We start from the raw sequence: 27,248 nt of genomic DNA, 5'->3' as shown, positions 1-27,248 counted from the left end.
TTTGTTGTGCACTTAATGCGTAATAATAATTTTTCTACCATGAAAAATCATCCATACACGATTAATTAATCATTGTTTTTCCCTGCCTTACCTCTGTCCTGACGTCATTTAAAGATACTAGATTACTTGAGTTTTATCACCTTATATATTACTCTTAATCTGCTTGTTAAATTATGTGTTATTTCATTTGTTATTGGTATGCACTTACACCGTGTAAATTTTATATATATGTTCATAAATAAATGCTGTTTGTCACCTTCGGCATTCTTATGAAGTTTCATCCGAGATTACAATACAATATTTAGTAATTTTTATTTATTTCACTATTGATGTTGTTTTCAGGTGTGGACCAAGGGAGATGATCCCGAGATTCAGGGTCTATTGAAAAAGGGATATAAGTTGATTATTTCCAACTACGATGCTCTTTACTTTGATTGTGGCTTTGGAGCATGGGTCGGAGAAGGTAATTTCTTTGATGTGACTTTAGAACATATACATTTATATTTATTTACTCGTCTAACTAGTAGTATATAAGTTGCTGAATGGACACATTTGCAATCCTGATGTTCTGGATGTATTACGTTTTATTTACCCGATAATTTCACAAGAGCTAGGCAACACAGGCTTTTTATTTTTCCAAGAGGGAGGACCAATCTACCGATGATAATGCCTCTGGGGAGATTGACTACGCTATTAAACCACCTTTATTCAGAGACAGACATTTACAGTCAAATGTCAGTGAATTCAAGATTATAATACACAAGTATTTTATTATATATTATCATTCTATTTTTTGACATGAGGCTGCATCGTAACTGATATAATTAATTAATGCACTCCTATGTATGTTATCAGTCGTAAATATTGTGAAATGTTACTGGAATCCCTATTTTTCACAATAAACAATAAATAAACTTGCTTGGCAAGATAGAAATTTCTTTTTTTTTTTAAAAAGAAAGACAAACATTCCCGGGTCACGAATAACCCAACAATGTTTGAAAATCTCCTACTACCACCACAGAAAGCCGAAAATGTTGCTTGTGTTGTGATGGATGACTTAGCCAGCCGAGGAATCGAACACGCGACGCTCGGGTGAGACCCAAGCGCTATGCCCACTCAACCACTGACCGGTCAATGCAGGAATAGAAATTCTAGCGAATGTAAATATGTGACTTTTCATTGATGTCTTATTTTCCAGGTAATAATTGGTGTTCCCCTTTCATTGGATGGCAAAAAGTCTACAATAACAGCCCTAAGAAAATGGCTGGAGACCACCCGGAACTGATATTGGGTAATAATATATTATTGTCATGTTTTTTTGCATTCCGTTCTGTTACTTTTACTTTCCATTAATAAGTTTCTACCAACATAGTGTCGGAATGGAAATAACTGATTCTCTCAGAATTGTTAACAGTAAACCTTGAACAACATCTCAACCGGATATAATTTGAGATTTTCACTGTCAAAAGTATTATCGTGATGTGGGTTACTATTCAATGTTACTCTTCCTCCTTTCAGACAGCTTTGATGGACAATGTAATGCTGTCTGAAATATTATCTAAAGAAGGAGGAAGTGCAATACGATGTAAAAACCCAAGTATTAACGCGATAAACTGTCTAAATCCTCTAGTGAACGCCAGAATGTTTAGATAACGTGGTGTCTGAATTAATACTGAAGCCTTTTGAAAAATTTTAATATGTAGATTTAACATTATTTTTCAGTCTATTCTGTATCGTGACTTACTCTGCTCTGATATGATTTGAGATTTTCACGGCCAAAAGTATTACATATAGTGATTTATTTTTGGGGTATTATATCATGTTGGACTACCTCCTTCTTCAGCTAACGTTTCGGATAGCATTACAGTGTTCATAATCAGGGCTGATGTGTAAACATGACATGATGCGGTTTACACATCTGCCCTGATGATAGACACTGTAATGTAGTCCGAAAAATTGGCTAAAAAAGGAGATATCACAACGCGGAATAATACCCCACAAATAAATCACTATAATCACTCTGCTGTTTATTATTTCAATAATAATTTGTTTCATTCACTTCGTTATGTTTATTGCTTACATATTGCTTGCAAATAATGTCAGTTAATTTAACATGAAATCCTTTTAATCCCGATCTAGGTGGAGAAGCTGCCTTGTGGGCAGAGCAAGCTGACTCTTCCAGTTTGGACAACAGACTGTGGCCCCGTGCCGGAGCCTTGGCCGAACGTCTATGGGCCGAGCCTGAGTCTGATTGGAGAAGTGCGGAAAGGAGAATGCTGCATTTCAGGTACCAACCAATCGCACGTGTTTCTGTATCTTTCCAAAATAATTCTGTTGTTTTTATCTCTATACCCCTGTAGATAGTTTGAACTACGTGTCCTGTTTGTTCAGTCTACATGACTGTACGAACGGAGAAAGGAGTGTGGAGAATATACGCATAAGTGAGGTTGGGGACGTTCCAGGAAGAGATTTCACCATTAATTGAATCAAATTGAGTTAGATTATGTCAGGTGTCAATATTCTAATATGAATATGGAAATTACAATGTATTAATTTGTTTATTTGTATCACGCCTTTCGACTTTTACATAATATAACTTATAGTTTATGACATAAAATATTGCATAAGTAAACATAATAAACAGCCCGAACGTGCAAAACAGGAAAGGATAGTATATAGAAGTTAATTTATTTAATATCAACGGTATAAATATACCATAAACAATGATAACATGTCACAGTTAAAATATTTTAAAAAAAGAATTACAAATATATGTGGCATTTGATTGTGAAATGACATTAGAGAGTAAGTAGGTAAGTAAGTAAACAAGAGATACAAGTACATAAGTTTGTATAGTGCAAATAAGGTAGAATTAGATTAAATTAATATTGATTGAAAAGATTTGATAGCATAGCCCTCTTGTACCTACCTTGCGTGCAGTTAAATAGATCTGCCACATCTGCGTATCTATTACTAACTTCATGCAACCTAGGTACAAGCGAGTGTTTGGAATACTCAGTCCTGATATTGTTGCATTTAAACAAAATTTTAGAACGAGTAGCTCTCGTGGGTATATGAAATTCAATGAGGTTAATTAAATCAGGACTGTCTATACTACCATTTACAATTTTGAACATAAATATTAAGTCGGATATAATTCTTCGATCTGAGAGTTTTAATAAATTTAGATTTTTCATCAAGTAATTATAATTTATATTTTCAATGGGAATACCGAGTTTAAAATTAATGTGTCTTAGGAATTTATGTTGAATTTTTTCGATTGAATCTGAATGTAATTTGTAGTGGGGGGACCAGATCGAGGAGTTATATTCGACTTGACTACGAACCAGGGATGTATACAAAATTTTTAATGTTGAAATATTCTTGAAACCTCTGGAATTTCGAAGAATGAAGCCTAGCATTTTCATTCCTTTATTATTAATATTATTTATATGCGATATGAAGTTTAATTTAGAGTCGAAAGTTATCCCCAGGTCATTAATTTCTTCGACAGAGGTAAGGATTGAGTTATTGAGTTTATATGAATGAATAATTGGTTGATTTATTCTGTAAAATTTAATTGAATAACACATATTTATGTTCAGATGAAGTTTGTTAAGAGAATACCAATTAATTAACCTGTTCAAATTATTTTGTAGACAGATACAATCTTCAGCACTTTTGATTATTTTAAATATTTTTAAATCATCTGCGAAAAGTAACGTATTAATATCTTCATCAAATATATTTACAATATCATTTATGAACAGTAAAAATAATATTGGGCCTAAATGAGACCCCTGTGGTACACCACTGGTAGCTATAAATTGATTGGAAATGAACCAATTGATTTTTACAAGTAAAACTCTATTAGTTAGATAGCTATCAAACCATTCTAAAAGTTTTCCGCCAATACCGAGCTTACGTAGTTTGATCAGGAGAATTTTATGGCATACTTTGTCAAAGGCCTTGATAAAGTCCGTATATATGGAATCGACTTGAGTTCTGTTAGCTAAAGCGTTTGATATATAGTTTTCATATAACGAGAGATTTGTCAGAGTTGATCTACCTGACAAAAATCCGTGTTGATTCGGAACAATGAGATGGTTAATACATGGTGAAATTTTATCAAGTAATAATTTTTCAAAAAGTTTAGGAATTACAGATAGCTTACATATTGGCCTATAGTTAGTAACATCACTTTTATTACCCTTTTTAAATATAGGAGTTAGATAACAACGTTTCCAAATATCAGGGAAGCACCCTGTGTCAAGGGATTGATTAAACTTATTATTATCTCCCATTCTTACTTTTATATTATTATTGTCATTGTTATTGTCTTCGCTCCACATTTATATATGCTCTCCTTTCACTGTCATATCTGTTTATAAAACTTATTCGTGTAATTAATATGTTGTTAATGGACTATTTGTCCGTAAATAAATAAATAAATAAATAAATAAATAAATAAACAATAGAAAAATCGGCTCAGCCAGTGAAGTAATACAATTTATCAGGATATTGGGATGTACATTATCAGGTCCAGCCTTTTTGTTTTTGTCTAAGGATTTGATTTTACTTATAAAATCGTTTATGTTGATGTGTATGGCAGGGATATGTATGCTCTCGTTAAGCGACGAAGGTGGTATATAATTGTCTGGGATATCTTCGTCATAGACGCTTTTAAAATAATCAGCAAAATAGTTAACTTTTACATTCATGTCAGTACTACTCTTTTCTTTGAAGTGCATTGAAAGGGGTAAACCTTGTTTGTTTTTTCTAAGAGAGTTAACGTGAGTGAAAAAGTTTTGTATATTAGAAGGTATAGAGTTTTCGATTCCATTTATATAATTGAAATATGAATTTCTTGATAGTTTTTTACATTGAGTTCTATAGTTGTGAAATATCTTGTAGTCGATAAGAGAGTTCGATTCTTTAAAGTTTTTGTGTGCAATTTTTTTACAGATGACTAGGTTTATTAGCTCGCCACTGAACCATTTTGGGAACTTCGCTTCCTTGAAGTGTGAAAGTGGTACAAAGCTTTCAATGGCCTTATTAATAATTTTGTAAAATAATTCAAGATTATAGTTAATAGTATTATTATGGTGAAGAAATGACCAGTCTTCATTTGCAAGATATTGATTCATGTTAGAATAGTCAGCTTTGGAGAAATTATAAGTTAGGTTAGGAAGAACAGTTGTGTCATCTGGTGAGTTATTAGTAGTGATGGTTATGCTTAGGGCGGGGTGGTGGCAGTCTAGGGGGAGAAGCTCGTCAACTGATTTTGCAATATGGACTGAGGTATCACTGCAGAATACTAAATCCAGCAGCCGATTATTGGTATTGTAGACTTGATTGACTTGATGTAGAGAGAGTAAGTTCGTCATATTTATTATTTCGCGGGCATTTTCTGGTAGGCTTAAGTTGTGATAAGAGTCCTTATTCATCCAATCAATGCAAGGGGTATTATAGTCACCAAATAAAATTGTTCTGGCATCAGGGTATTTATTTTTAAAGGTTTCGAGGTCATCTATGTGGTTTCTGTAGACTGTGATATTGGATCCAGGAGGAATGTAGACACATCCCAGTAGAATTTTGCCTGATTTAGTTTTTAGTAAAACGAATACCTGTTCCACGTCCAGATGTTTACAAATTAATCGAGTAGATGGCAGTAATTTTGTAACAGATATAAGAACTCCTCCTCCTCTGGTTTTAGTACTAGTGGCTGGATTTCTGTCAAGGCGGTAGGTGTTGTAAGATGAAAATCCAAGTTCCTCGGTGTGAATATCAGGATCAAGCCAAGTTTCGGTAAGAAGAAAAACTTCAATGTGTTGGAGTAGTGGAAGAGTAGTTTGTAGCTCTATGAGTTTGGTACGGCAGCCTCGGATATTTTGGCCGTATCCGATGATGTGTTTGAGTTTTTTGAAGTTGACCTTATTATTGTGGGCTTGTTATTCATATATTTTATTGTTAACCCAACTTCTCCTCCCTTTATCCGAGTTTCCAATTCTTGGCGGAGGTCCGACAAGAATTTTCGTTGGTTCGGTGTTTGGTCGGAAAAGATTTTAACAGTGGAGTTGGTCAGATAAAAGTTCTTTCTCCTGAGGATATTTATTGCTTCAGTGGAGTTCTTTAGAATAACCTTAACGGGCCTAGGTTTATCCGGCCTCACTGCTCCAAGGCGTAAAGTGTTGATAGAGTTAATTTCAATGTTACTATCAATCTTATTCAAGATATTTGTAATTTGTATTTTGTCATCTTGTATTTTTTCTATTTGGTTGAGCTTAGAGCTTTCAGGAATATTTATGATTATTAGATTATTTGCTCTTTTTTTTCTTTCTTCGAGTTCGTCGGCTGCTTCACAAGTAGATACTACTGAGTTAGGTTTATTGGATAATGCTTTAAAAGCTGACAGCTCACCCTCGAGTGCTGCCATTTTGGCAGCCATTTGAGCAATGGTTCCGAGAATAGCATTTGTTTTTGGTACCATTTTTGCAATTTGATCTTTGTTTAATTTGCTTGTTGGGTCAATTATTAATTCAGTGAGGGCCTCAACCGCGTTTCTCGCCAGATTGATGAATCCTTGGGAATCCATTTTATTAACTTAAAAAATTTTTTTTTTTTTTTTGGAAAAATGGAGGATGGGTCAGCCTGTATTTAAGGTGGAGTGATTTGAAGTAGATACTAGGGACCCAGCCGCGCGGTAGTAGTTTGGGTGACAATAATACTTAATGTTTTGACTTTTAATTATATTGACAATGCTCACTCAGTTATGAATTTAGGAACCAGCAGGATTGCTCTCCGACTTCCTTAAACTTGCAGTCTCTCAATGACTCGTTAACTTGTTAGTTTCACTGTTTAAAAATACTGTAAAATATTAAATTGTGTTAAGCGTAAAATTGAGTGTGCTCTCCGTGTCACTATATAAGGTTAACTGAGTTAAGAACATAATGTGTAAATAACATAGCAAAATGAGATGGATTAACAGAAAAAGAGAAACATTAGCGGGCTTTATCTTGAGCGCATCTTGAGCCGAATTCCAAAAAAAAATTAACATTCCAATTTGAAGCTTTTCTGCGGTTTAAAACGTCGCTCAAGAAGCGTTGCATCTGATTAGAACAGCCTGTTTTGGTTGCTTGATATGACACCCCCTGAAACTTGATGCATAATATGTAGATTGTTCACAAATATTTTCATATCAGTCAATGCACACATTTTAGAAGCATTGTGTTTATTTATTTACTTCAATGCTAATTACAAGTTATTTTATTTGTTGCAGAGAACGCCTTGTCAAAATGGGAGTGTCTGCAAATACAATCCAACCGGAATGGTGTTACCAGAACGAGGGATATTGTTACATATAATATATCAATTAAATCATTCAATAAATTATCTCAAATTCTTTTCCTAACCAATGGGGTCATTCGATTTCCAATGGGTTATGTAAATGCGTACTGCAGCCAGCATCAATACATTTATGGCAAGGAAATGTTCAGTTATGAATGCCTTTGAAAACGGGTTTCTAGAAACCCTCGTAACTCTTTCAAAGTTCAACTCGAATCATCATTTTATTCTATTAATATGAACTAAGGTCACACTGATTATTTATTAAAATGAGTTATTTTGTCAAACGGCTTTTATTTTTAAGTTTTTATTTTCTTATTTACAAAAAAATCAGTTTGTATAATGGAGAAAAGTACTTAATTCAGTGTTCATCTTAGGAAAACACATGATGCAGATTTTTCACATGTTGCATGAAAATTACACTCTTTATTTATCCTTTCTCTACAAATTTGATAATTAAAATTGTATAAAATCACAAAAGAATCGATCAATATTATTATCTAATTATGATTATGAAGTATGTAAACATGTTTTTGTAGTAGATATCTAATAAAAATTGATATTTTTTTATTGTGTCCTTTCATTGTTTAATCCCTGCTAAACAATATCTTCAAGCACTGAGTTGATTTAAGCTTCTTATCTATCCCGCAGCCAAGTGGGGGAGTAGGTAGTACCCAAAATTACTATCCTCCTTATATTAGCTTAAATACTTGAGATTTCATTTTAGTATTTTACATATTCCTGCACAAATACATAAGTTACCATTAATAATTGACTGAATAATTGGGATTTCTATAGTTTAAAAGCCAATAAGACAGAAAAATCATGAGGTCGTCGGAAGACCTACTTGGTTGTAGACGTTTTGTTTGGCATCTTGGACTGTCAACAGTTAAAAAGGGTGATATAATGTATAACTTTGTTTCTCACCGCTAATTTTATTTTAATATTGTACATCTACCAGTACGCAAGCCAAAGCTTCATCAGTGCAGTCTATTAAAAACTAACAATAAATACATAGAAATAACATAATAATATTATATACACACATATGTTGAGGCTTTTCTGTCTTTATCACGGAGAGATGTGTCTCTTTCCCACAAATGACGCAAGTGCATTACCAGTGGCAAATAAATGTAACACTAACCTCAGTAAATTTGATTGCGTAATTATAGAGGATTTTGAAAGTTGATAAAATCAAGCCTTAATAAGCAGTATCCTCCGGACCAGTATTCTTCAACCTTTTTACTCCTGCGGGCCGGTATGAGAAATGTTTTGCAGATTGACTGAACAAGACAAAAAAAAACCAGTCTAGTGTATTTTATCTAAGACAATTAAAATCCTCTAGAAGGTGTCTCCTGATATATTCTGCTAAGATAAATGATCTTGTAGTCTCTAGATTGGACCATTGCAGTTTATATGCTGGTCTACCGTACATTTGAACAGACTGCAAGGGATGTTCAACACAGCAGCACGTCTTATATGTGGTGCCACCAAATACAGTTATACAACTCTTCTATGAGATTGCCTACACTGGTTTCGAGTCACAGAAAGGTTTAGTTTGAAATTTGTCTTATAACGACGGCACAACGATGGCTCAATTGAACGATGGCTCAATTGAACGACTGCTCATTTGGATGACAGCTCAGTTGAACGATGGCTCAATTGATCGATGGCTCAATTGTACGACGACATAATTGAACGATGGCTCAATTGAACGATGGCTCAATTGAACGACTGCTCATTTGGGTGACAGCTCAATTTGACAACGGCTCATTTGAATGATGGCTCATTTGAACGATGGCTCAATTGAACAATGGCTCATTTGAATGACAGCTCAATTGAACGATAGCTCAAATGAAACGGCTCATTTGAATGACAGCTCGATTGAACGATAGCCCAATTGAACCATGGTTCAATTAAACGATGACTCGATTGAATTGCTGCTCAATTGTATAGCAGCTCAATCGAATGGGAGCCGTGAGCTCAGAGCATATGAGCATACTATTGTGCTTGCCTGATAAGACTCAAACGATGACGATAAAAAAGAGTAACTGTTCAATTGAGTCGTGGTACGGTTTACCGGGATTCATTTGAATATGGCTCATCAAAAAGAGCTAGCTCTATTATCATCGCTAATGTACTGGGTTCACATTCTTGAAAAAGACCTTCCAATTGGTTTAAGGTCAGGAAGCAGCATTTAAATCTTTAAAAAAATGTAAACATCATTTTATAATAGGCTCGGTACCAACTGTAACAAAATGAATAACCCCCTTAAGGTGATTTCACCACTAAACGGCGCTATAAATGTGTTGATTATTATTATTAATTTCATATTATTTAGATAAGATAATGTAGATAGTAGTACCTATTTCATAAACTGTAATAAATCACCTATTTCATTGTTAAAAGTTTTGTGAGTTTGTGATGATATCTTTATCAATGTAATAATAGATCTTAAAGGAAAGAATTTGGTAAAAAAACGTTTTTTTATTGCAGCGTAATAAACCATATTATGGCAAGTGAAAATTATCTGCATTATTTAAATTGCCAATAAATCTTTTGCTATTGATTACAAATTCTGTCTTAGAGCACAATTTGTAGATTGATTTGGCATAGTTGAAGTTGGGATCAGTAACTGAGAGGGCAGAAGGAAAAAAAAACCTCATTTTAGTGTAAATAAAAGTTAAGACCATGGTTACCGATAAGTGCTTGAAGAATTCAGCCATTGTTGGAACGGTGTCGGTGTTTGTTGCTGTTTCAATTGCTGTTATAGTTACTGTGGCTGTGATCCCTACATCGACAAATGTGTAAGTGAAATCAACATTTTTTAAATTCCAGGAAAATCTGCATATTTGGACTAACTTTATGTATGGGTTTAAACAGTTCCCAGAATAACACTCTCAATTCCAATGATCCCTAGATCTTTTTTAGAAATCTGATATTTTTGATTTCTACCTCGAACAAAATTTTAGGCAGAAATCCGTTGTGATATTATTATGAATAAAAAAATTTATAAAATTGCTGATGAATTATTTGATGCCCGTAGCAGGGTCTAAAGTAAATTCATTATGGAGGTGAAGCGGGATACTATGTAACGAATTTCTTCAATGCAAATATTTACCCACTGATTATTTCATTTTAAGCTAATACCGGTTCAGACGTTTCAATTTTAGTTGATCAACTTTTATTGAACGATAGGTTCTAACTAAAAACTTGAACAACTTTGTTGAAAGAAGGTTCACGCTTGTCAATATGCTTTCAAGTGTCGAGTTGATCAACTAAAATTGAAACTTCTGAACTCCACTATAAGGATGAATTAATCCTTTCGGTGCAGTATTCCGATACGTATATAGGCAGGGCCATAGAAAACGTTACCAGTACGAAAACTTGGTCACCGTATGGCAAATAATAAATTGTCCCCATCACCTGCTTATTCCACATTGGAAACACGTTTTTTTTATTTACTTATATGTAATATTTTTATCCAAATATAAAATAGTAAAACTTTTTAAAAATAATTGAATGTGCGAATCTAAGTCCTGTTTTAACCTGACCATTGGTTATTTCTTCTGTCTGTAAATTTGTTTGCTACGTTCCGGTTCCGGTTCAAGATGGTTGCCTTGTTGGATACTACCTTTTTATCCTGCCAGAGTTTGCATGACCGTGGTTCTTACCACGAGCTGTCAAATCGGAATAGTCAATATACTGGTCGGATAAAAGTTTGAGAAAAGAATAGTCATTCAAGGTGACGTTCAAGGTTCCTAGAATTGTAAGAATGTGATAAGAATCTTGGGTGACGTTTTTTGGACAAATTATATAATTCCATATTTTGGAAATAAAAAAATGTTAAATAATTATGTTTTATAATTAAGTAACTACTTACAATTTTTATGATTTCAGAGGTAATTTTGGTTTTGATTTATCAAACAACTCTTTTCAATAGAGTCAATGTGTCCAAAGTTTTAAGTCTAGAATTAAAAAGTTTAAAATGATAAAATTATCTGAACAATTATTTTACAAGGAATTTTTTATATTAGGAAGGCTGTAAAAAGCTTAAAGTTTATTTTCAAATGATAATTGAAATTATGACCTAATTATACTTAGATGTAATTTAATGGTTTGGTTGTTAAATGTTTTATGTTACTGAATGATGGTTAATTACTTACCTTGTAATATGCTTTATTTTTTTAGGGATAACTTGTTTAGACTTTAAAATAGAAATGATGAATATTAAAGATGGTTGTTGTAAGTTTGTTAGTAAGTGTTAAATGATTAAATTTCCAAAGTTTGTACAAAATAAAAATTGTTGATTAATTAAAAATTGTAAACATCCCTTACATTATTGGAAAGAATGGTAATATTCCAACTTCCAACACTTTCTGGTAATGTAACATATTTACACTTAATACACGCAATGTACATAGGTGACATTGACGGCTCGTGTCTTTTGAGAGTGATTAGAGTGCTAAGTTTGAAAAATTCGACATTGTTGATGTTGTTTAGCCCATTTTCATTGACTTTTTATTTTTTTTCGGAAATTCGCGTTTTTGAATGAAGATTTTCGGGAAATTTCAGTTTGGCCGTGCGCTGCACAGATTTTTGAAAAAAAAGAAGACATTTTCAACTACAAAAACATCAATAAATGTTCCCATGAGAGCTAATATTAGCTCTCTAGTACACCCAAACATCATAGACCGCCACTGATAGGTACTCGCAATTAACATGTGCGAAAAAGTTTAGTGTGCAACCTAATTATCAAATATTATCAATCACAAAACTCAAAACACTCTGTACTTTTCTCTCAAACTTGAATGTCTTCCACAATGTCTATTCTTTAAAACTAAAAAGTCTTTAAATATTTCAGGATTCCAGAAGAAATCAACTCAAATGAAGTGTGGCAGTGGGATTGCATTTCTGGACGTTGTGAGAAATTCCTGATGACCCCAGAAACTAAAGAGTTTGCCACGAGTCTAAGTGTTTGCAAAATGCTCTGTAATGAGTTTGGTAAATATGCTTTTATGTGGAATTTCTATTTATTTATTATATAGTTACAATTTTTTGTGTCTCTAGTGATTTTTATCAAACTGTACTTTAATGCGCTGTGCAAGGATGTTACATCAGTTGATTTGCTAGGTATATGAGAGTTCTTCCCATCAAAGCACACTGGCACCATATGTGGTTTGGAATAAGTGAACGTATTTTTTCCAGAATAGGGCTGATAGCACAGAATAAAGAATATAACACCAGAAGTGTCTTCCATACAAATTAGATTGGAAACAAATGTTCCATTTAACCCAACCGCCCAACGTTCTATGTCACTTATACTCGCCTGGCATTGTAGATCTCCATTACATTTGAATATCGAAATAATTTAACGACAGTATGAGATAAAATAATTTTTTTCTTGCAGGAAATATTTGGCCAAGACCAACGACATCCTTCAAACTCAATAGCACACTTATCAATTTGGACCGCAACAGCATAACAGTTGTCATACCTGAACAAAAGGGGCCCGCTATAGATTTACTCAGAGCTGCAACTACGGTTAGCATAAAGACCTAAAATGAATATAATACACATACTGTAACCATCAACAGCTTGCCAATATTTTCATTGAACTAAACATATATTTTTATTTTATTGGTAGAAAGCAGTAACTTGATGGTTTGACATATAGATGAAAATAAAAAAAAAACTTTGTTCTTACCACAAATTTTTATTTATTTAATTCTCTACAACTGACCGGTTTCGCTTAGTAAAAGCATCTTTGTGGTATAAAATTAAAATAATCTAACAATTCAATGTGTGTGTTTATAAATACATAAAAAAGAGACAAAACATAACATATATAATGAACATAGAATCTAACAGTAATAGAGAGAAATAAAGCAATAGATAATGTCATGTACATAATGGGATAAATATTATATCTAAAGAGACAAAGCGTTACTTGAACAGTTATGATTATGGGTTACTGGGATTATATGTATATAAATATGGATGCCCGGTCATATTTGACCCTAAAATGCTGGAGGGGGTTAAGGGAAATATATTTTATATTGGGCTATTGGACACATTTACTTGATTATTGTGAATTCGGGTTGGCGTTCTTTATTTCGAGAGCTTCTAAATTATTTAGTCTGTTGATTGAAGGTAACAATGAATACAATGTCAATATTATAATTAAAGAGCATCTTAGATGCTTAACACATAACAGCTTTTCTGAATTTGCCAATCATCTTTTTTTTTTTTTTCTTTAAAGCGGAGACGGTTTACACATAGTTCCCGTGAGCACTTAGGCCATAGGCCCATTGTGCTATCTCCCATTTTACCTCAATCCTTTAACAACAACCCAGTCCCTTTAATAAAGTTCACCAGGGTTGTTATTGGGTATGTGGCTATGTCTTCTGGTTCTACTATATGTCTCCCCAGGTATCTGAGCCTAGTTCCCACCAGGGCAGGACATTGGCACCATAGGTGAATTGGAGTCTCTTCATCCTCTTCACATTTCCTGCATCTATTGGTGTTTTCCACTCCCAATATCTCCTGAGATGGCAGTGTCCCGTTAGTAGTCCTATCAGTTCCCTCAGCGAGTTTCTGTCCATATCGAGTAGTTTCTTGGTTCGTAAATCTTATTGATAGAGACATACCTTCAATAAAAACACCGGCTCTAATATTCTACATAAAAATAATCATGGCAACAGAACAAATAATTTAGAATCTCTCGAAATAAATAAAAAACCAAGAACCAAATTCTCAATAATCAAGTAAACGTGTCCAATTGCCCAATATAGGTATATTTCCCTTAAACTAATACAATTCCCAGTAACACTTAATCACCTGTTCAAGTGATGCTTTGTCTCTTTAGATATAATATGTATTTATCACATTATGTACGTGACATTATCTATTGCTTTCTTTCTCTCTGTCAGTATGTTAGATTTTAAATTCATGCTATCCCAATTTTATGTTTTGTCTGATTTTTTATGTATATATAAACACATATTGTATTTTTAGATTAGTTTAATTTTATTCCCTGAAGATGCTTGCACTCTGCGAATCCGCTCGGTTATGGAAAATTAAATTCGTGGTTATAAAGAGAATACATAATTGTTTTATTTGTTCTTTTCTAGAGATTTAAAGATCATATTCAATTGGTTATTCCGATAGATAGCAAGGTCAATGAAGGAGGAAATGCAATGGAGGTGAAAGTGAATATCAAGGAATTCAATAATATTGGTAACAAATAATTATTTGTAACTTCTTTCAGATAATAAAATAGATATGTATGTGATTTGCGGCTTATTTAATTTGTAATGCTTATGTACGTACGTCGATATGTATATCTATGCTTATGCATTTGTTTTGATGTTTTCTATATAGAGTAATGTGGAAACTCTAATCTTTATCTTTATGCCAATTTATAATTCAACTGGTTTTATCCTATCACGGTCCTTAACAAACTGGCAATAAAAATGATTGAGCCATAAATACAATAAATAAGTTGTTACTATTTATTGTATTGTAACATTATTTGTAAACAGTTCTAGTAAACATTTCTCCCACTTCCTGTGTCAACTGTATATAATCTTTTCATACCGGTGAGGGAGCTATGTGGCTTTGTCTCTTAGGACCTATAGACACAATATTATTGCATAATTTTACAGATATAACTCTGGAAACAGATGAGAGTTACACTTTAACAGTTGCACCAAAGAGCGATGGCCGTATTGGAGCCATTATTGATGCTGAAACCTTTTTCGGTGCCCGCCACGGATTGGAAACTCTCGAGCAACTGTTGGTATTCGATAACATCAGACTGAAAATAATGGTAACTAAATATTTATTGTAATTATTTATTTGGGGATCTGGTTAGGAGGCACGGAATGAGAGACGGCGGTGAAGGTCACAGAGTTTTATTGAGTCAGATAGCCGTGATGAGAGATGACTTAGGACTGATGTTGTACACTCCGGATGCAGGCGGTGATGTGCAGGTCGAGCGTGTCAGTGAGTCGACGCCGCTGCTGGTGACCGGACTCGTACTGGCAAAGAACGTGGGTCTTCAGGTACTCCAGTGCTGACAGGAAAGCCGAAGGTGCGGTGGACCTTGTAGGTGGTTGTACGGGAGGTACGTAGACCAGGGAGGATGCCGCGTGGTCTAGGTGCGTGGATGTAGCGCTGGTCAGATGCGCTGGAACCAGGGCGCTGAGATCCGGTGTAGCGCTGGCCAGGGACGGTGGCCAGGGCCAAGGCTCTATGATGATATCCCGATGGAGTCGATGGTTGAATCCGAGCAGAGCCGGGAATGTTGTCCTAACGCGCGGTTAAGAGGAGTGCGGGTTATCACTCGTTGAGCCTTGCAAATTGTTGACTGACTGACTGCTCGCTGCGTCGGGCCTATTTATACAGACCGGCCGATGGCATCAGTAGGTAAGCGAGATCGCAAGTAAAACGGAGACAACTCGCTCAGTCTGGGTCCTACTGGAACTTTCGTTGGCGCTGCTATTATTCCTAGGCAACAGGCTAGAACCTTCTAGTGAGTTGGCGTAATGTGCCAGACCAACTCGCAACATATTGTTGTAGGTAGCTCTAGACGTCGCGAGTAGGTAGTTCACTAGCAAGTAGATAGGTAGGTCGTGTTTTTTACAATTAGCAAGACAATCTGGATGATTCCACCCATCGCCACATTTATAATACTTACATAATCATGTCTAATAAAGATAGAAAATTAGTGAAATACCATTGTGTGGGGTGCACGTTTTGTGAATACTTACCTCTTTATTCAAAGACATTTCTAGAAGCTTTCAATCCATCACATAAATAAAAATTAAGTTTGTCAGTCTCTCATTTCCTAATAGTTGAAGAAAATGTGAAATTTAATAAAATCTGATTCTGAGTTAAGATCTGAATAGTCAGGAACTTCGAAGCCTTTCTCTTCCCTGCCTCCTTCCCCACAAAATCCTTTTCTTTTTTTAAAATTATTAATTTAATTATAGACAGCCCTGATTTACTCAGCCTAGCCACCTTCAACATAACAACTAATAGATCTGCCAATACATAATTATATAAAACACTTCATTAGGTGCTACCGAAGTATGTATTTTTATAATGAAAATGTTATCTATTTGTAGATTTCTTCAGATGTTGAAATTGTTGACAAGCCCGTCTATCCATACAGAGGTATTTTGTTGGACACATCAAGAAATTTTTATTCAGTGGACGCCTTAAAACGATCACTAGGTATTAATTTTGATTATAATATGAATGATAATAAAACTAAGATTATAATCTGAATTCGTTAATACCAAATAAATATATTTTTTCAGATGCAATGGGCACCTCTAAATTGAATCGTTTCCATTGGCATATCACCGACACTCATAGCTTCTCATTTGAATCAAAATCTCTACCTCACTTAACTAAGTACGGATCTATTACGCCCAACAAGGTAAGGAAATTGACATTTCTTGCATGTTTCACTTTTAAATTTCGAGTACCAAATGTTATCACGAGACTTCCAGGGTTGTTCTTTGTTTATTCTTCGAAAACAAACTTTTGCATGCGTTCCCCAGTCCAAAGGCTTCATAGAATTGGAAATAAATTCAGTTCTGTTGATATTTTCATTTGTTCCTTACAAAATTTTACCACTATTGAATTGTATTAGATATTATAAGATAATTAATATGCAGAAACAACTAGGTATGTTAAATGTGAGACAGCGCATAATTTACAATAACTCAATATTTATATTTAAGCTCAAACATAAGATGCTCCCGAAATACATGTATAAGAATGTAAACTTTAATTTCGAAATACATGGCTACCCCACGAGAAGCTGTGGAGATTTTATACTTCAGAAAAGAAATTTGTCGGGAACCCAAAACAATCTCTATTTTAAAAGTCTCAAGATATTCAATGAACTATCGACGGATGTTAAAGAAGCCAAAAGCCTTGCAGCTTTTCGTGGGTTATGCCTAAATGCTATAAAGAAAAAAAAAGTTATGAGAAAAGAAGAAGAATAAAGACAGTATGATATTGGAGATGAAAAATGCCATAACTCAAACAGTTTATTCTTGTTTTTTATTTTATTAAATATTTAGTAACTGACATATTTGGTATGTACAATTTTGCAATTCACAAAGCAGAACAAAAGGAACGATTATTTCATTAAAAATATTTAATTTTTCATGGAATGTGATGTAGAATCATTTTGAGTGGATATAAATTTATTTAATTATTTTTTAAATAACTTAATGAGTAAAACCTCAAATTGTATTTAATCTAATAATAATACATATATTATAATTAATCATTGAAGACAATATTGGCAACTCTAATTGTTTGAGAATCGCTGATATTTTCTATGATTAAATATGTATTATAATTGGAAAGTTAAAAAGTTAAGTTATTGGGAAAAAAAAATATTCATCGTTTACTTGTAGAAGAATCGATAGATGTGGCACATCAAAATAAAATTGAATATATTTATCGAAGACACTATCCAGAGTGCATTTACTTCGTGAAGAATCTCGAAATCACACATAAAGATAGCGTCAACAAATTATGCGTTAAGAAAATGAAAATAATTTTGGTAATAAGTTGAAGTATGAGACAATTAAATATGACTGAAGGGGATATGGTCGAATTTGATTAGTGGTAAAACAAAGCCGAGGTCTTGGGTTTAATTCCTAGATGCGACTGAAACATTTTTTGATTTTCTGTTTCAAATTTTCGTTCTAGAGTCGCTAATATTTTCTTCAATGATTGAAAAATATGTATTCACTTGAACCTCAGTGGTTTTTAAAACTACCTACCTATGTATATTTTTTACTTTGAATTATCTTAGTATTCCCATTCAAAACCATTTAAAGTGTCGGTAGTGTCTTATATTTTTTCTACACTATTTTGACGGACTGTTTTTAAGTACCTACCAACCTGTAGATGATTCACGCTCGCAAGACCTCGGATAAGTTCTTATTTGGACATTGAAGGAAATATAATCAAATATCTCGTTATTTCGATGATATTTTTTGGGTTTCAATTTCACTTGAGGGGAAGTGAGGTACTTTTCAACCTTCCTCTCCCCCATCTCTACTTAACTCAACCTCACAACATACTATTAGCTGTTACCCTAATTGGAAATGCCATAGTCTCACTGGCTCCCGACATTTGGGAATAGTTGGGACTCTTGTGTTCTTTATATGAATATAAAGAATGTCAGAAAGGATGGACATAATATGCTATGTTTTAAATCAACCAAAAAGGTTTTACATGTTTATAAAGGTTTACACTAAACATAAATGTTTAATTTTTTATAACTAAATAAAATAAAAAACAATTAAAAAAAAAATTTGAATCAAATATTTTTGAAATTTTGTTTCTATATTAATCTTTAACTTACATTTTATGTTTGTTATTATCATACTTACTTTACTTTTTCTTTTAATGTTGATCTTGGTTATTTACTCCAGGCAGGTATCAATACCTTTTCTCTTCTCCTTTCTTTGTATTTGTTGTACACATGAGTATTACGTTGATTAATTTTGTTCCCATCTTATTTTTTAATTTTCTATTGTTTGCTATAGTGCCAGTACGGATAAATTGAATTGCATATCCTATTGATGTAGATTTAAACTGTTATTATTTTGGGGATCTGATAGCGAGACAAATGAAAGATGTGGTTGTTGTGTCACAGTGATTATTTGGGTGAGTCAGTAGCGCAGTTGTGAGATGACTCAGGACCGATGATGATAATACCAGGTGTACGCGGCGATGACGGCGGTGGAGTTGTCGAAGCGGTAGTCAGTGAGTCGACACCGTGGAGACGGAATCGTGAATGTGTTCAGACCGGCGAAAGTGTCGCAGGGATGATATCCACGGCCAGGGCGCTGATGCGATCTTGAGGAGTCCATGGTAATCCATAGTCCGTGCAGAGCCGGGGCGTAGGTATGGTAGGTCCGTGTAGCGGCTCAGTGGAGCAACGGCAGGGCGCGATGCTGGGGGAACCGGCCATAGCGTGGGCAGCAAGCAGTCGCAGGGCTCACAGGTTGGTCATTGTAGAACTGCTAATTGATGATTGACTGAGTACCTTTCTGCTGTCGCTTATATAAGGTGAAGAAGGTTCCCGAACATTCTAGTTGGTATGGCTACAAACATTGCCAAACAAACCTTTAGGCAACGGCCGAAATTTACAATATATTCTATGACGGCCTCGGTACCTTAGCGCTTGGCACTGTGTACTAGGTAGTACTTGACACCGTCCGACTCGAGTAGTGGCGTACCAATACATTACATTATTATTATGTTAATTTTATGCGTAATTAATTAATACGTTTTTTTATGTAAATAAATAAACAAAATACAGTGCATCTATGTGTGAAGATGACACACTAATTGGTAACTAATACATACATACTAAATTTTCAGTTTTACACAATAGCACAGATAAAAGATCTTGTCCAGTATGCTCTGGAACGAGGAGTCAAGATTATTCCGGAGTTTGATGCACCAGCCCATGTAGGTGAGGGATGGCAAGGGACCAATTTCACTGTTTGCTTCAAGGTAGGTTTCTCTAATTCCGTTACGAGCAACCGCTTGTAGCCCGTGACCTCCTTTCATGTGGCCCATGAGCCTTTTCGTATAACTCATAAAACAAAAAAAAATTTGCAGTAAAAAAATATGTTTTCTGTTTTGTTTTGTAAAATGGTTTACGGTAAAACTTCAGTCTTTTATCAAAGTGTTGAATCAGCCGCTCAAAATAATATTTTTTCAAGAGTCAGAATTTTGTGGTTCAACTTTAATTGTTGAATATTGTTCACCTTTGCAGTGCAGCGTTTTTTTAACACATTTTAAAGGTTTCCCTTAACCTTTTGAACGCGTTAATTTGCTCCGTTTTATCTATACCCGTACGCGGTACATATTTTCAAATACCTATGCATGCAATTAAATGTCAAATTATAGCATTCTGGCATGATTTATTGGACTATATAGACAAAACAGATTATTCTCCACAATATGAAAACAAATCCTCGTGTGTCAACACTCTTAGATGTTTATAAAAACAAAAACATAAAATTTCATACAAAGACGTACCGTATCTTTTGAATGTGGTCCCGCCATTCACTCGGCGTCATAAATAAACCACTCTCGGTGTGTGTGTACTTAGGCCACTGTGTTTATAGACACAAGTGGGACACCATGATCACTTATCATTCTTAGTTATGAAAAGTTGTGAATGACAAACTAGTACTAACGCCATCCGTCGACAAAAATGTAAACTAAAGGACTAAATGGCGCGAAGAGGCGCACTTGGTTATCGATCTTTTTTTATGAAATACAATTTTATTTTTGAGAAATTCTTGTAGATGTCAGCATCGTGATAGTTCTACAAATGTCCAAGTGAGCAAGAAATACATTTATGACGAAAGAGAGCGGGAATATCGGCCGTCAAAGTTGCCGTATCAACTGTTGATACAGCCGCGTGTGAGTATAGACTTTTTGCCGTAACAACAGTTGATACGGCCGCGTGCAAAGAGTTAAAATACCAAAAATATTCTTGACAAAATTTTACATAATTTTCCCAATGATAAAAATCAACAGCATTTAATGATTTGACCTTTAACTCAGCAAAAAAAATGCCTATGGTGCACGCACTTTGATTGATATTTTGCTTCTTTTGAGTTCCGTTTTATAAGGGTACGCTTCCAAATGATGTTTCTGAAAACATATAAGTAACGAAAGAGAGTTTGATATTTCTTGCTTAATATCAATCGTTCAGATTTCCAGGTGCTATGATCAAATATTTTACATTTTCAAAATCACTTTTGTCTCATTATTTTTAATCACCTGCCTAAAATTGATAGCTATTTTTGTGTTCTTTAATATTTCAGTATGATAAAAATCGACTCATTAATTGATTGTCAAACTGTATAGACCTTACCCCTAGCCCATGGTTGATCATTATTGCTCTAATTCATCTCTTTATGTCCCGTACATTAAATATCTTCCATATCCCTAATTACTAAACCACTTCTAAAATGATTAATTTATTTCCAACTATATTTTGTATAGGCTGAGCCCTGGCAGAGCTTCTGTGAAGAGCCTCCTTGTGGTCAACTTGATCCCACTAAAGAAGGATTGTACGATGTCCTGGAAGATCTTTACACGGATATGTTTGGTAAGTTCCACAATATGTCTACTTTTTTGTGTTCAGGTACATATTAATTTATTATAAAATCCATAGGCGGTCTATTAGCTTTGGAGCTAGGTAAGCAGCTTTGAAAATGGCCGGAGAGAAAAGGGAGGTAAATGTTTCTACTCCATTGGTTTTTGGGCATTCAATTCACTGTTTCAGCACAATTGATTTGTAATTAAATTCACTGTTTCAGCACAATTGATTTGTTATTAAATTCACTGTTTCAACACAATTGATTTGTTATTGATCCTTCTTGACTTACAATCTTTTTTTACTGACAGATTTATTCAAGCCCGATATCTTCCACATGGGAGGTGACGAGGTAAAGAATTCTTGCTGGAACACTTCTGAAGAAATAAAAAATTGGATGACAGAGAAAGGTTGGGATCTGGAGGAATCTGGCTTCTTCAACTTGTGGGACTATTTCCAAAGGAATGCAAGAGAAAGAGTACTGAAGGTAAATTTAAAAATAGCTCTTTTATCAATCCTATTTATGGAGAAACTCTCTTCCTCGGTAGACGTGGACCACACTAAACTACATTCGGTGCAGTCACACTTGCTGTGCTTGTATGATGAACAAATGGGGCGTAAAGGATTCTTAATTGTGTGAATGTGGACGAATTTAAACAGCAGAGAATGTCGACTTCGACAGTGCCTTCGACCGGCTGGAAAACCTCAGCATCCCATAGTACCTCCGCAACACAAAGGAGAAATTGGCGAAAAAGAAAGTTACGCACTGCTGATGTAATGGAAATGAATATTTTCTAGTATTTCTAGTTGTAAACTTTCATTGAAGTCATTTGATTAATTTAATTTAAAAACGTACAGGTCAATGGCGGAAAAAATATTCCTGTAATCTTATGGACAAGTACACTCACTGAATCTTCACATATTGAAGAATATCTCAGCAACGAAGACTACATCATTCAGGTAATAAACAGGCCCAGTAAATGAATAATAGCATATTATATATTAGATCATGATATTAGTACAATAAAAAGTGACATTTTATGAATTAGAATTTCTTTTCTCATTTTCTATTATGTATTACTTTTACTTTCAGATATGGACACAGGTAGATGATCCTGAAATTGAAGCTCTTTTGAACAAAGGATATAAGCTCATTATTTCAAACTACGATGCTCTTTATTTAGATTGTGGTTTTGGATCTTGGGTAGGAGAAGGTAAATCCATATATTCGTGCTTTGATTTGACTACTAATTAAATTTTACTTATTGAGGCTTCCATAAAAAAACTTGCCATGCCTCAAAGAAAAATTTTCTGTATAAAAATTATTTTAAATTGTTCTTGTTTTGTAGGTAACAATTGGTGTTCTCCTTACAAAGGATGGCACACGGTCTACAACAACAGTCCCAAGAAAATGGCTGGAGCACATCCAGAACTGATATTGGGTAAAAATTCATTTACCAGACTATACAGTGTGTAACAGCACGTACCCGAAGGATTTTGACCAAAGATTCCTGAGCACATTTGGAGTAAAAAACTGTTATTTTTCCGTCTTATAATATACCTTTTTTATATCACATGTCATCACTCAGGACACTGCTACACGTCGCGACAGATATGATACGCGCTTTGTCTCGTTTGTTATCGTGCTGCTGAAAAGAGACAGAGTGCATATCAAGTAAACCGCTAGGCTGTTCTCAACTACCCAGTATCGAGTCTGATGGAAAAATATCATCAGACAGCAAAATGATCTACATTTTTACTCCAAATATGCTCAATCATTGTCAGCGTTTCCATCTTCACCTTCGCCACAGTCATCATCATCATCACATATACACATCACAGATACAGGACATTTTCTGCTAGTCGTTAATGCAAATCGAAAAACTTGTCTACTTTTTGCTGGTTCGATGTTCGTTCGATAGAGAGGTATTAATAATACAGGTTTATCTGAGAATTTTTGCCTACCCTCCTTTCAAAATTCTACTACAATATCAGGTAAATATCCATGTAGAATGAAACCGAATTCTTTATTTAGGTGGAGAAGCTGTTCTGTGGTCAGAGCAGTCGGACACCGTCACTTTGGACAGCAGACTATGGCCCCGTGCCGGAGCCTTTGCGGAACGTCTATGGGCAGAACCTGAAACCGACTACAGGGGTGCGGAGTCGAGAATGCTGCAGTACAGGTACAAACAAGATTAACACACTTCTAGTGGGAAGGGTAGTTTTACCTTTTACGCCGGTCCTACTTGAATGGCGGAAAAGGCATTGCTGTCCGATAATTTCATATTAATCTCTTTGTAAGGGTCCCAACTATAAGTATATGTATTTAAAAATGTGAACCAAGTCTTTCCCATCTTAAAATTCTTGTCTTTTGTGTGGGAAAATATTTTATCAAAAGGAAACTATATTTAAACCCATAGAACGGGTAATACATTCTTACACTGATAGCACCGAAGATGCGGAAGTTTTTTTGTAATGATTTGTGCGTAAATTCAAAAAAATAATTTTGTTATGTAATACAATATGTACATTTATTACAAATAAAAACAACACTAAACGGCCCAACACTGACTTTAACTTCAGTTTATGGAGTCGTATTACAAAAGTAGGTTTTAATTTTGGACAATAATTTTATAGTTGGGGTGTGGTGAGAACTATGTAAAAAAATCATTAAAATAAATATATTTTTTTCAAAGACATAGATGTTTAAAACAAAATCCATTTACTCTATTGGACCTTGTTTTCGCCCGGTTGAAGTGAGTTAACTTAAATTTTTTTTGGAACAAATAACATGTTAGGTATACGATAATGACATGTTGGTTGTACAATAATGATTGTGATGATATACATTAAAAGATAAGACATCAACAAATATAATTAAGTGGATAACCCAGTGTTAGCGATCCTAGGGTAGAGGAAGAGGTGATGACAATGTAGACGAGGAGTGGGGCAGGACAAGAAGGACTGAGGTGGATGGCGAGGGACCTCATCCAATGCATATTGCATTTGAGGAGGATGCCAAATTCCATCCAGGATATTTTTAGATCCGTGATGATGGTGCCAAGAAGACAATATTATTATGTTTTGCTTTTAAAATGACCAAGCAAAATTTTTAATAATTTAATGACCAAGCAACATTTTCAGCATATTATAATGGTAATAGGAGATTGTCAAATACTGTCAGGTTATTCGTAACCCGGGAATGTTTGTCTTTATTTAAAAAACAATTGATTAATGTGTGTGGGCAAACTGCTGCATTTATAATGGGGTATCTCAGTGACCCGGGATGTAATGTTGAGTACCTCACACAAAATACACAAATGTCCCACACAAAAAAAATGTTTCGCCATCTCACAAAATATATTTGTCTCAACTCTTTATCTTTGGATTATTACAAAAGGTTTTGTATTAATGCAAATATTTCGTATTACTACAAATGTTTTGAGGTGTTTGTGTATTGATAATACGTTACTACATTTCGTGTATGTGACATTTTATGCCATCCCCCACCCCCACGATACGAAAATATTATTTGGCTGTACAAGATATTAGCTCTTTTTTAACACTTTTACACCTCACCTCATTTCATGTGGTAGATTTCAATGTCTCATTTCAGTACCTCATACAAACTTATTCTGAAATCGTGTCCTACCCAACACTACCGGGATGGAATGCATGTTTCTTCATCGAGGATTAATAAATGTATTATTTCACGCTAATTTCCATATTTTTCTCTTTCAGAGAACGTCTCGTCCGAATGGGTGTGGCTGCAAACTCAATTCAACCGGAGTGGTGTTACCAGAATGAAGGATATTGTTACATTGTATGAAAATACCATTCGATATTTTAATATGGTTTTATTTTTACAATTTTCTCTAGTTCTATTTTGACAGTTCAACAATAGGAAACTTTCCTTTGAATAAAATAACGAATCGTCCATTCTTTTTAGTCTACAAAATTTAATTATACTCATATGTAAGTATATTTACAAACCATTGTCAAAATTTTTAAGATGTTCTGTACCCATAAGAAATAATATAACAAAAAAATGTAGGAAAGACACGCATACACTAGGAACCCACTTAAAGTTTTATTGATTTTGGTATTTCGATTAACTGCTTCCACACTCGTAAGTAAAGTAAGTAATTTACAACCCAAATAAGTTTTTAATAAAGTACTTACAGGAACGCTCCTTGGATGCATATGTAAACGCTTACATATGCATCCAAGTTATGGTAATTAATTACCATAACTAATAATTCCATAGTATTAATGCTCACGGAAGTTTAACTTACATAAGTGATTACAGCGACCGCTAAACCTGTAATTTTATTTGTGGTAGGATGGCTTCCTGTCAACCACGGTTTTTTACTGTAAAACTTATGCGATTTTGTCAATAAAAATGAAGAGGCCCAAATAAAGTGTTGGAATAGAAGTTGACTTGAGAGAAACAATTCTCCACGCGCTTTTGTTCCGTTGACGGCGGAATTGAATGAAGTTTTTTAATTTTATCCGAAGCCAAATGACAGCAACCAACTTTGAATTAAAATAAGTCATGTTATAAACAGAAAAATTGAGATTAGAAAGGATTGGACCAATAATTTAAAAGAAGGATACTCATTTTCAGAAAGCTTTTTTCCACTGAAAAATAAATTACATCTCTTCGGTTTTTGGATACAAAAAATTTTCTTTTCGTTATCATGGGTGGACCGGACCTAGTGCTTATTTGAATTTTATCTAGTGTTCATTTTATATTGTTTTCGGGAGATAATAATGTACTTATCCACTTATGCTATTCAGATATTAGTTCATATAATAAAAATACTAGTTTTGAAAGAAAAAAATCTGTCTATTAATTTTTGACATCTCGCATCAGCGCGTTTACGTACCATTTCTTACGAAAGCGTAATTTTCCTACAAGTCACTTAAGCAACTTATGGGAAAAACTTACAAGTGTAAAGGCAGCTTTAGAAGAATATTGAAATATGTACCTATGTTGTTGACTGTCAAAATCTTAGAACTATTCATTGCAGTGCCCCATAAGGTAGGCACAATTTCATTAAACTACACATTGTAGTTAATTGCAGAAAGATTACTGAAACTAATATCTTAGTTGATTGCAGAAAGATTACTGAAACTAATATCTTAGTTGATTGCAGAAAGATTACTGAAACTAATGTCTTAGTTAATTGCAGAAAGATTACTGAAATGAATGTCTTAGTTTATTACAGAAAGATTACTGAAACTAATGTCTTAGTTGATTGCAGAAAGATTACTGAAACTAATGTCTTAGTTAATTGCAGAAAGATTACTGAAATTACGGCCGTTCTTCCCAATCCTACTGATCAACTGCTGAGCCGAAATTTTGGCTCAACACTGCTCAAACGCACAACTATGCTCTTTACAACGGAAAAGTGACAACTGAGTGATCAACCAATTTAAGGAAGCCAAACTACTGGATTAAGCTTGCCTCAGTAAATGACTACTTATAAAAAGTGTCAACAGAGTGAAACATATTTGCGAGCCCAAGGCACGGTGGCATTAAAGTCAAGCTAATACTTTATTTTTAACATATTTCATACGCTTAAATATAAAATATCTTTTTACGTATTACAGTACTTAAAAAAATATATGCATTAATAATAAATACAATAATTAATTCGTCAATGTTAATTTAGCGTTGAAAGTTTTAACTTTGATGTCATTTTATTGTCTATGAAAGTGGGCATGGCCACTTATG

The 27,248-nt window shown here is 34.2% G+C and overlaps 2 protein-coding genes across 4 annotated transcripts in view; both read left to right on the top strand.

Annotated features, from left to right (window-relative positions):
* Positions 1-7,914, top strand: part of LOC149420795 (chitooligosaccharidolytic beta-N-acetylglucosaminidase-like) — a 60,369-nt gene extending 52,455 nt beyond the window's left edge. For all 3 annotated transcript variants that reach the window (XM_089635543.1, XM_089635542.1, XM_089635541.1), the window contains exons 13-16: positions 343-463; positions 1,199-1,291; positions 2,140-2,287; positions 7,280-7,914. In XM_089635543.1, coding sequence (XP_089491669.1) covers positions 343-463; positions 1,199-1,291; positions 2,140-2,287; positions 7,280-7,364 — 447 coding nt within the window. In that variant the 3' untranslated portion in view covers positions 7,365-7,914. The remainder of the gene's footprint in view (positions 1-342; positions 464-1,198; positions 1,292-2,139; positions 2,288-7,279) is intronic.
* Positions 7,915-10,035: 2,121 nt separating this feature from the next.
* On the top strand, positions 10,036-26,277 carry LOC149420794 (chitooligosaccharidolytic beta-N-acetylglucosaminidase-like). Its single transcript, XM_089635120.1, has 15 exons — positions 10,036-10,151; positions 12,209-12,348; positions 12,755-12,888; positions 14,478-14,583; positions 15,012-15,175; positions 16,476-16,584; positions 16,671-16,792; positions 19,771-19,905; positions 21,415-21,520; positions 21,820-21,995; positions 22,367-22,468; positions 22,602-22,722; positions 22,858-22,950; positions 23,544-23,691; positions 25,250-26,277. Exons 1-15 carry the CDS (start codon positions 10,036-10,038, stop codon positions 25,335-25,337), a joined length of 1,860 nt encoding a protein of 619 aa, XP_089491246.1. The 3' UTR covers positions 25,338-26,277.
* Positions 26,278-27,248: the final 971 nt, after the last annotated feature.

Source organism: Hesperophylax consimilis, chromosome 9, assembly GCF_061612785.1.
Source record: "Hesperophylax consimilis isolate HC1 chromosome 9, BYU_Hcon_1.0, whole genome shotgun sequence".
Taxonomy (NCBI): Eukaryota; Metazoa; Arthropoda; class Insecta; order Trichoptera; family Limnephilidae; genus Hesperophylax; species Hesperophylax consimilis.
Note: the sequence above shows the minus strand (reverse complement) of the source record. Positions and strands in the feature narration are given on the sequence as shown.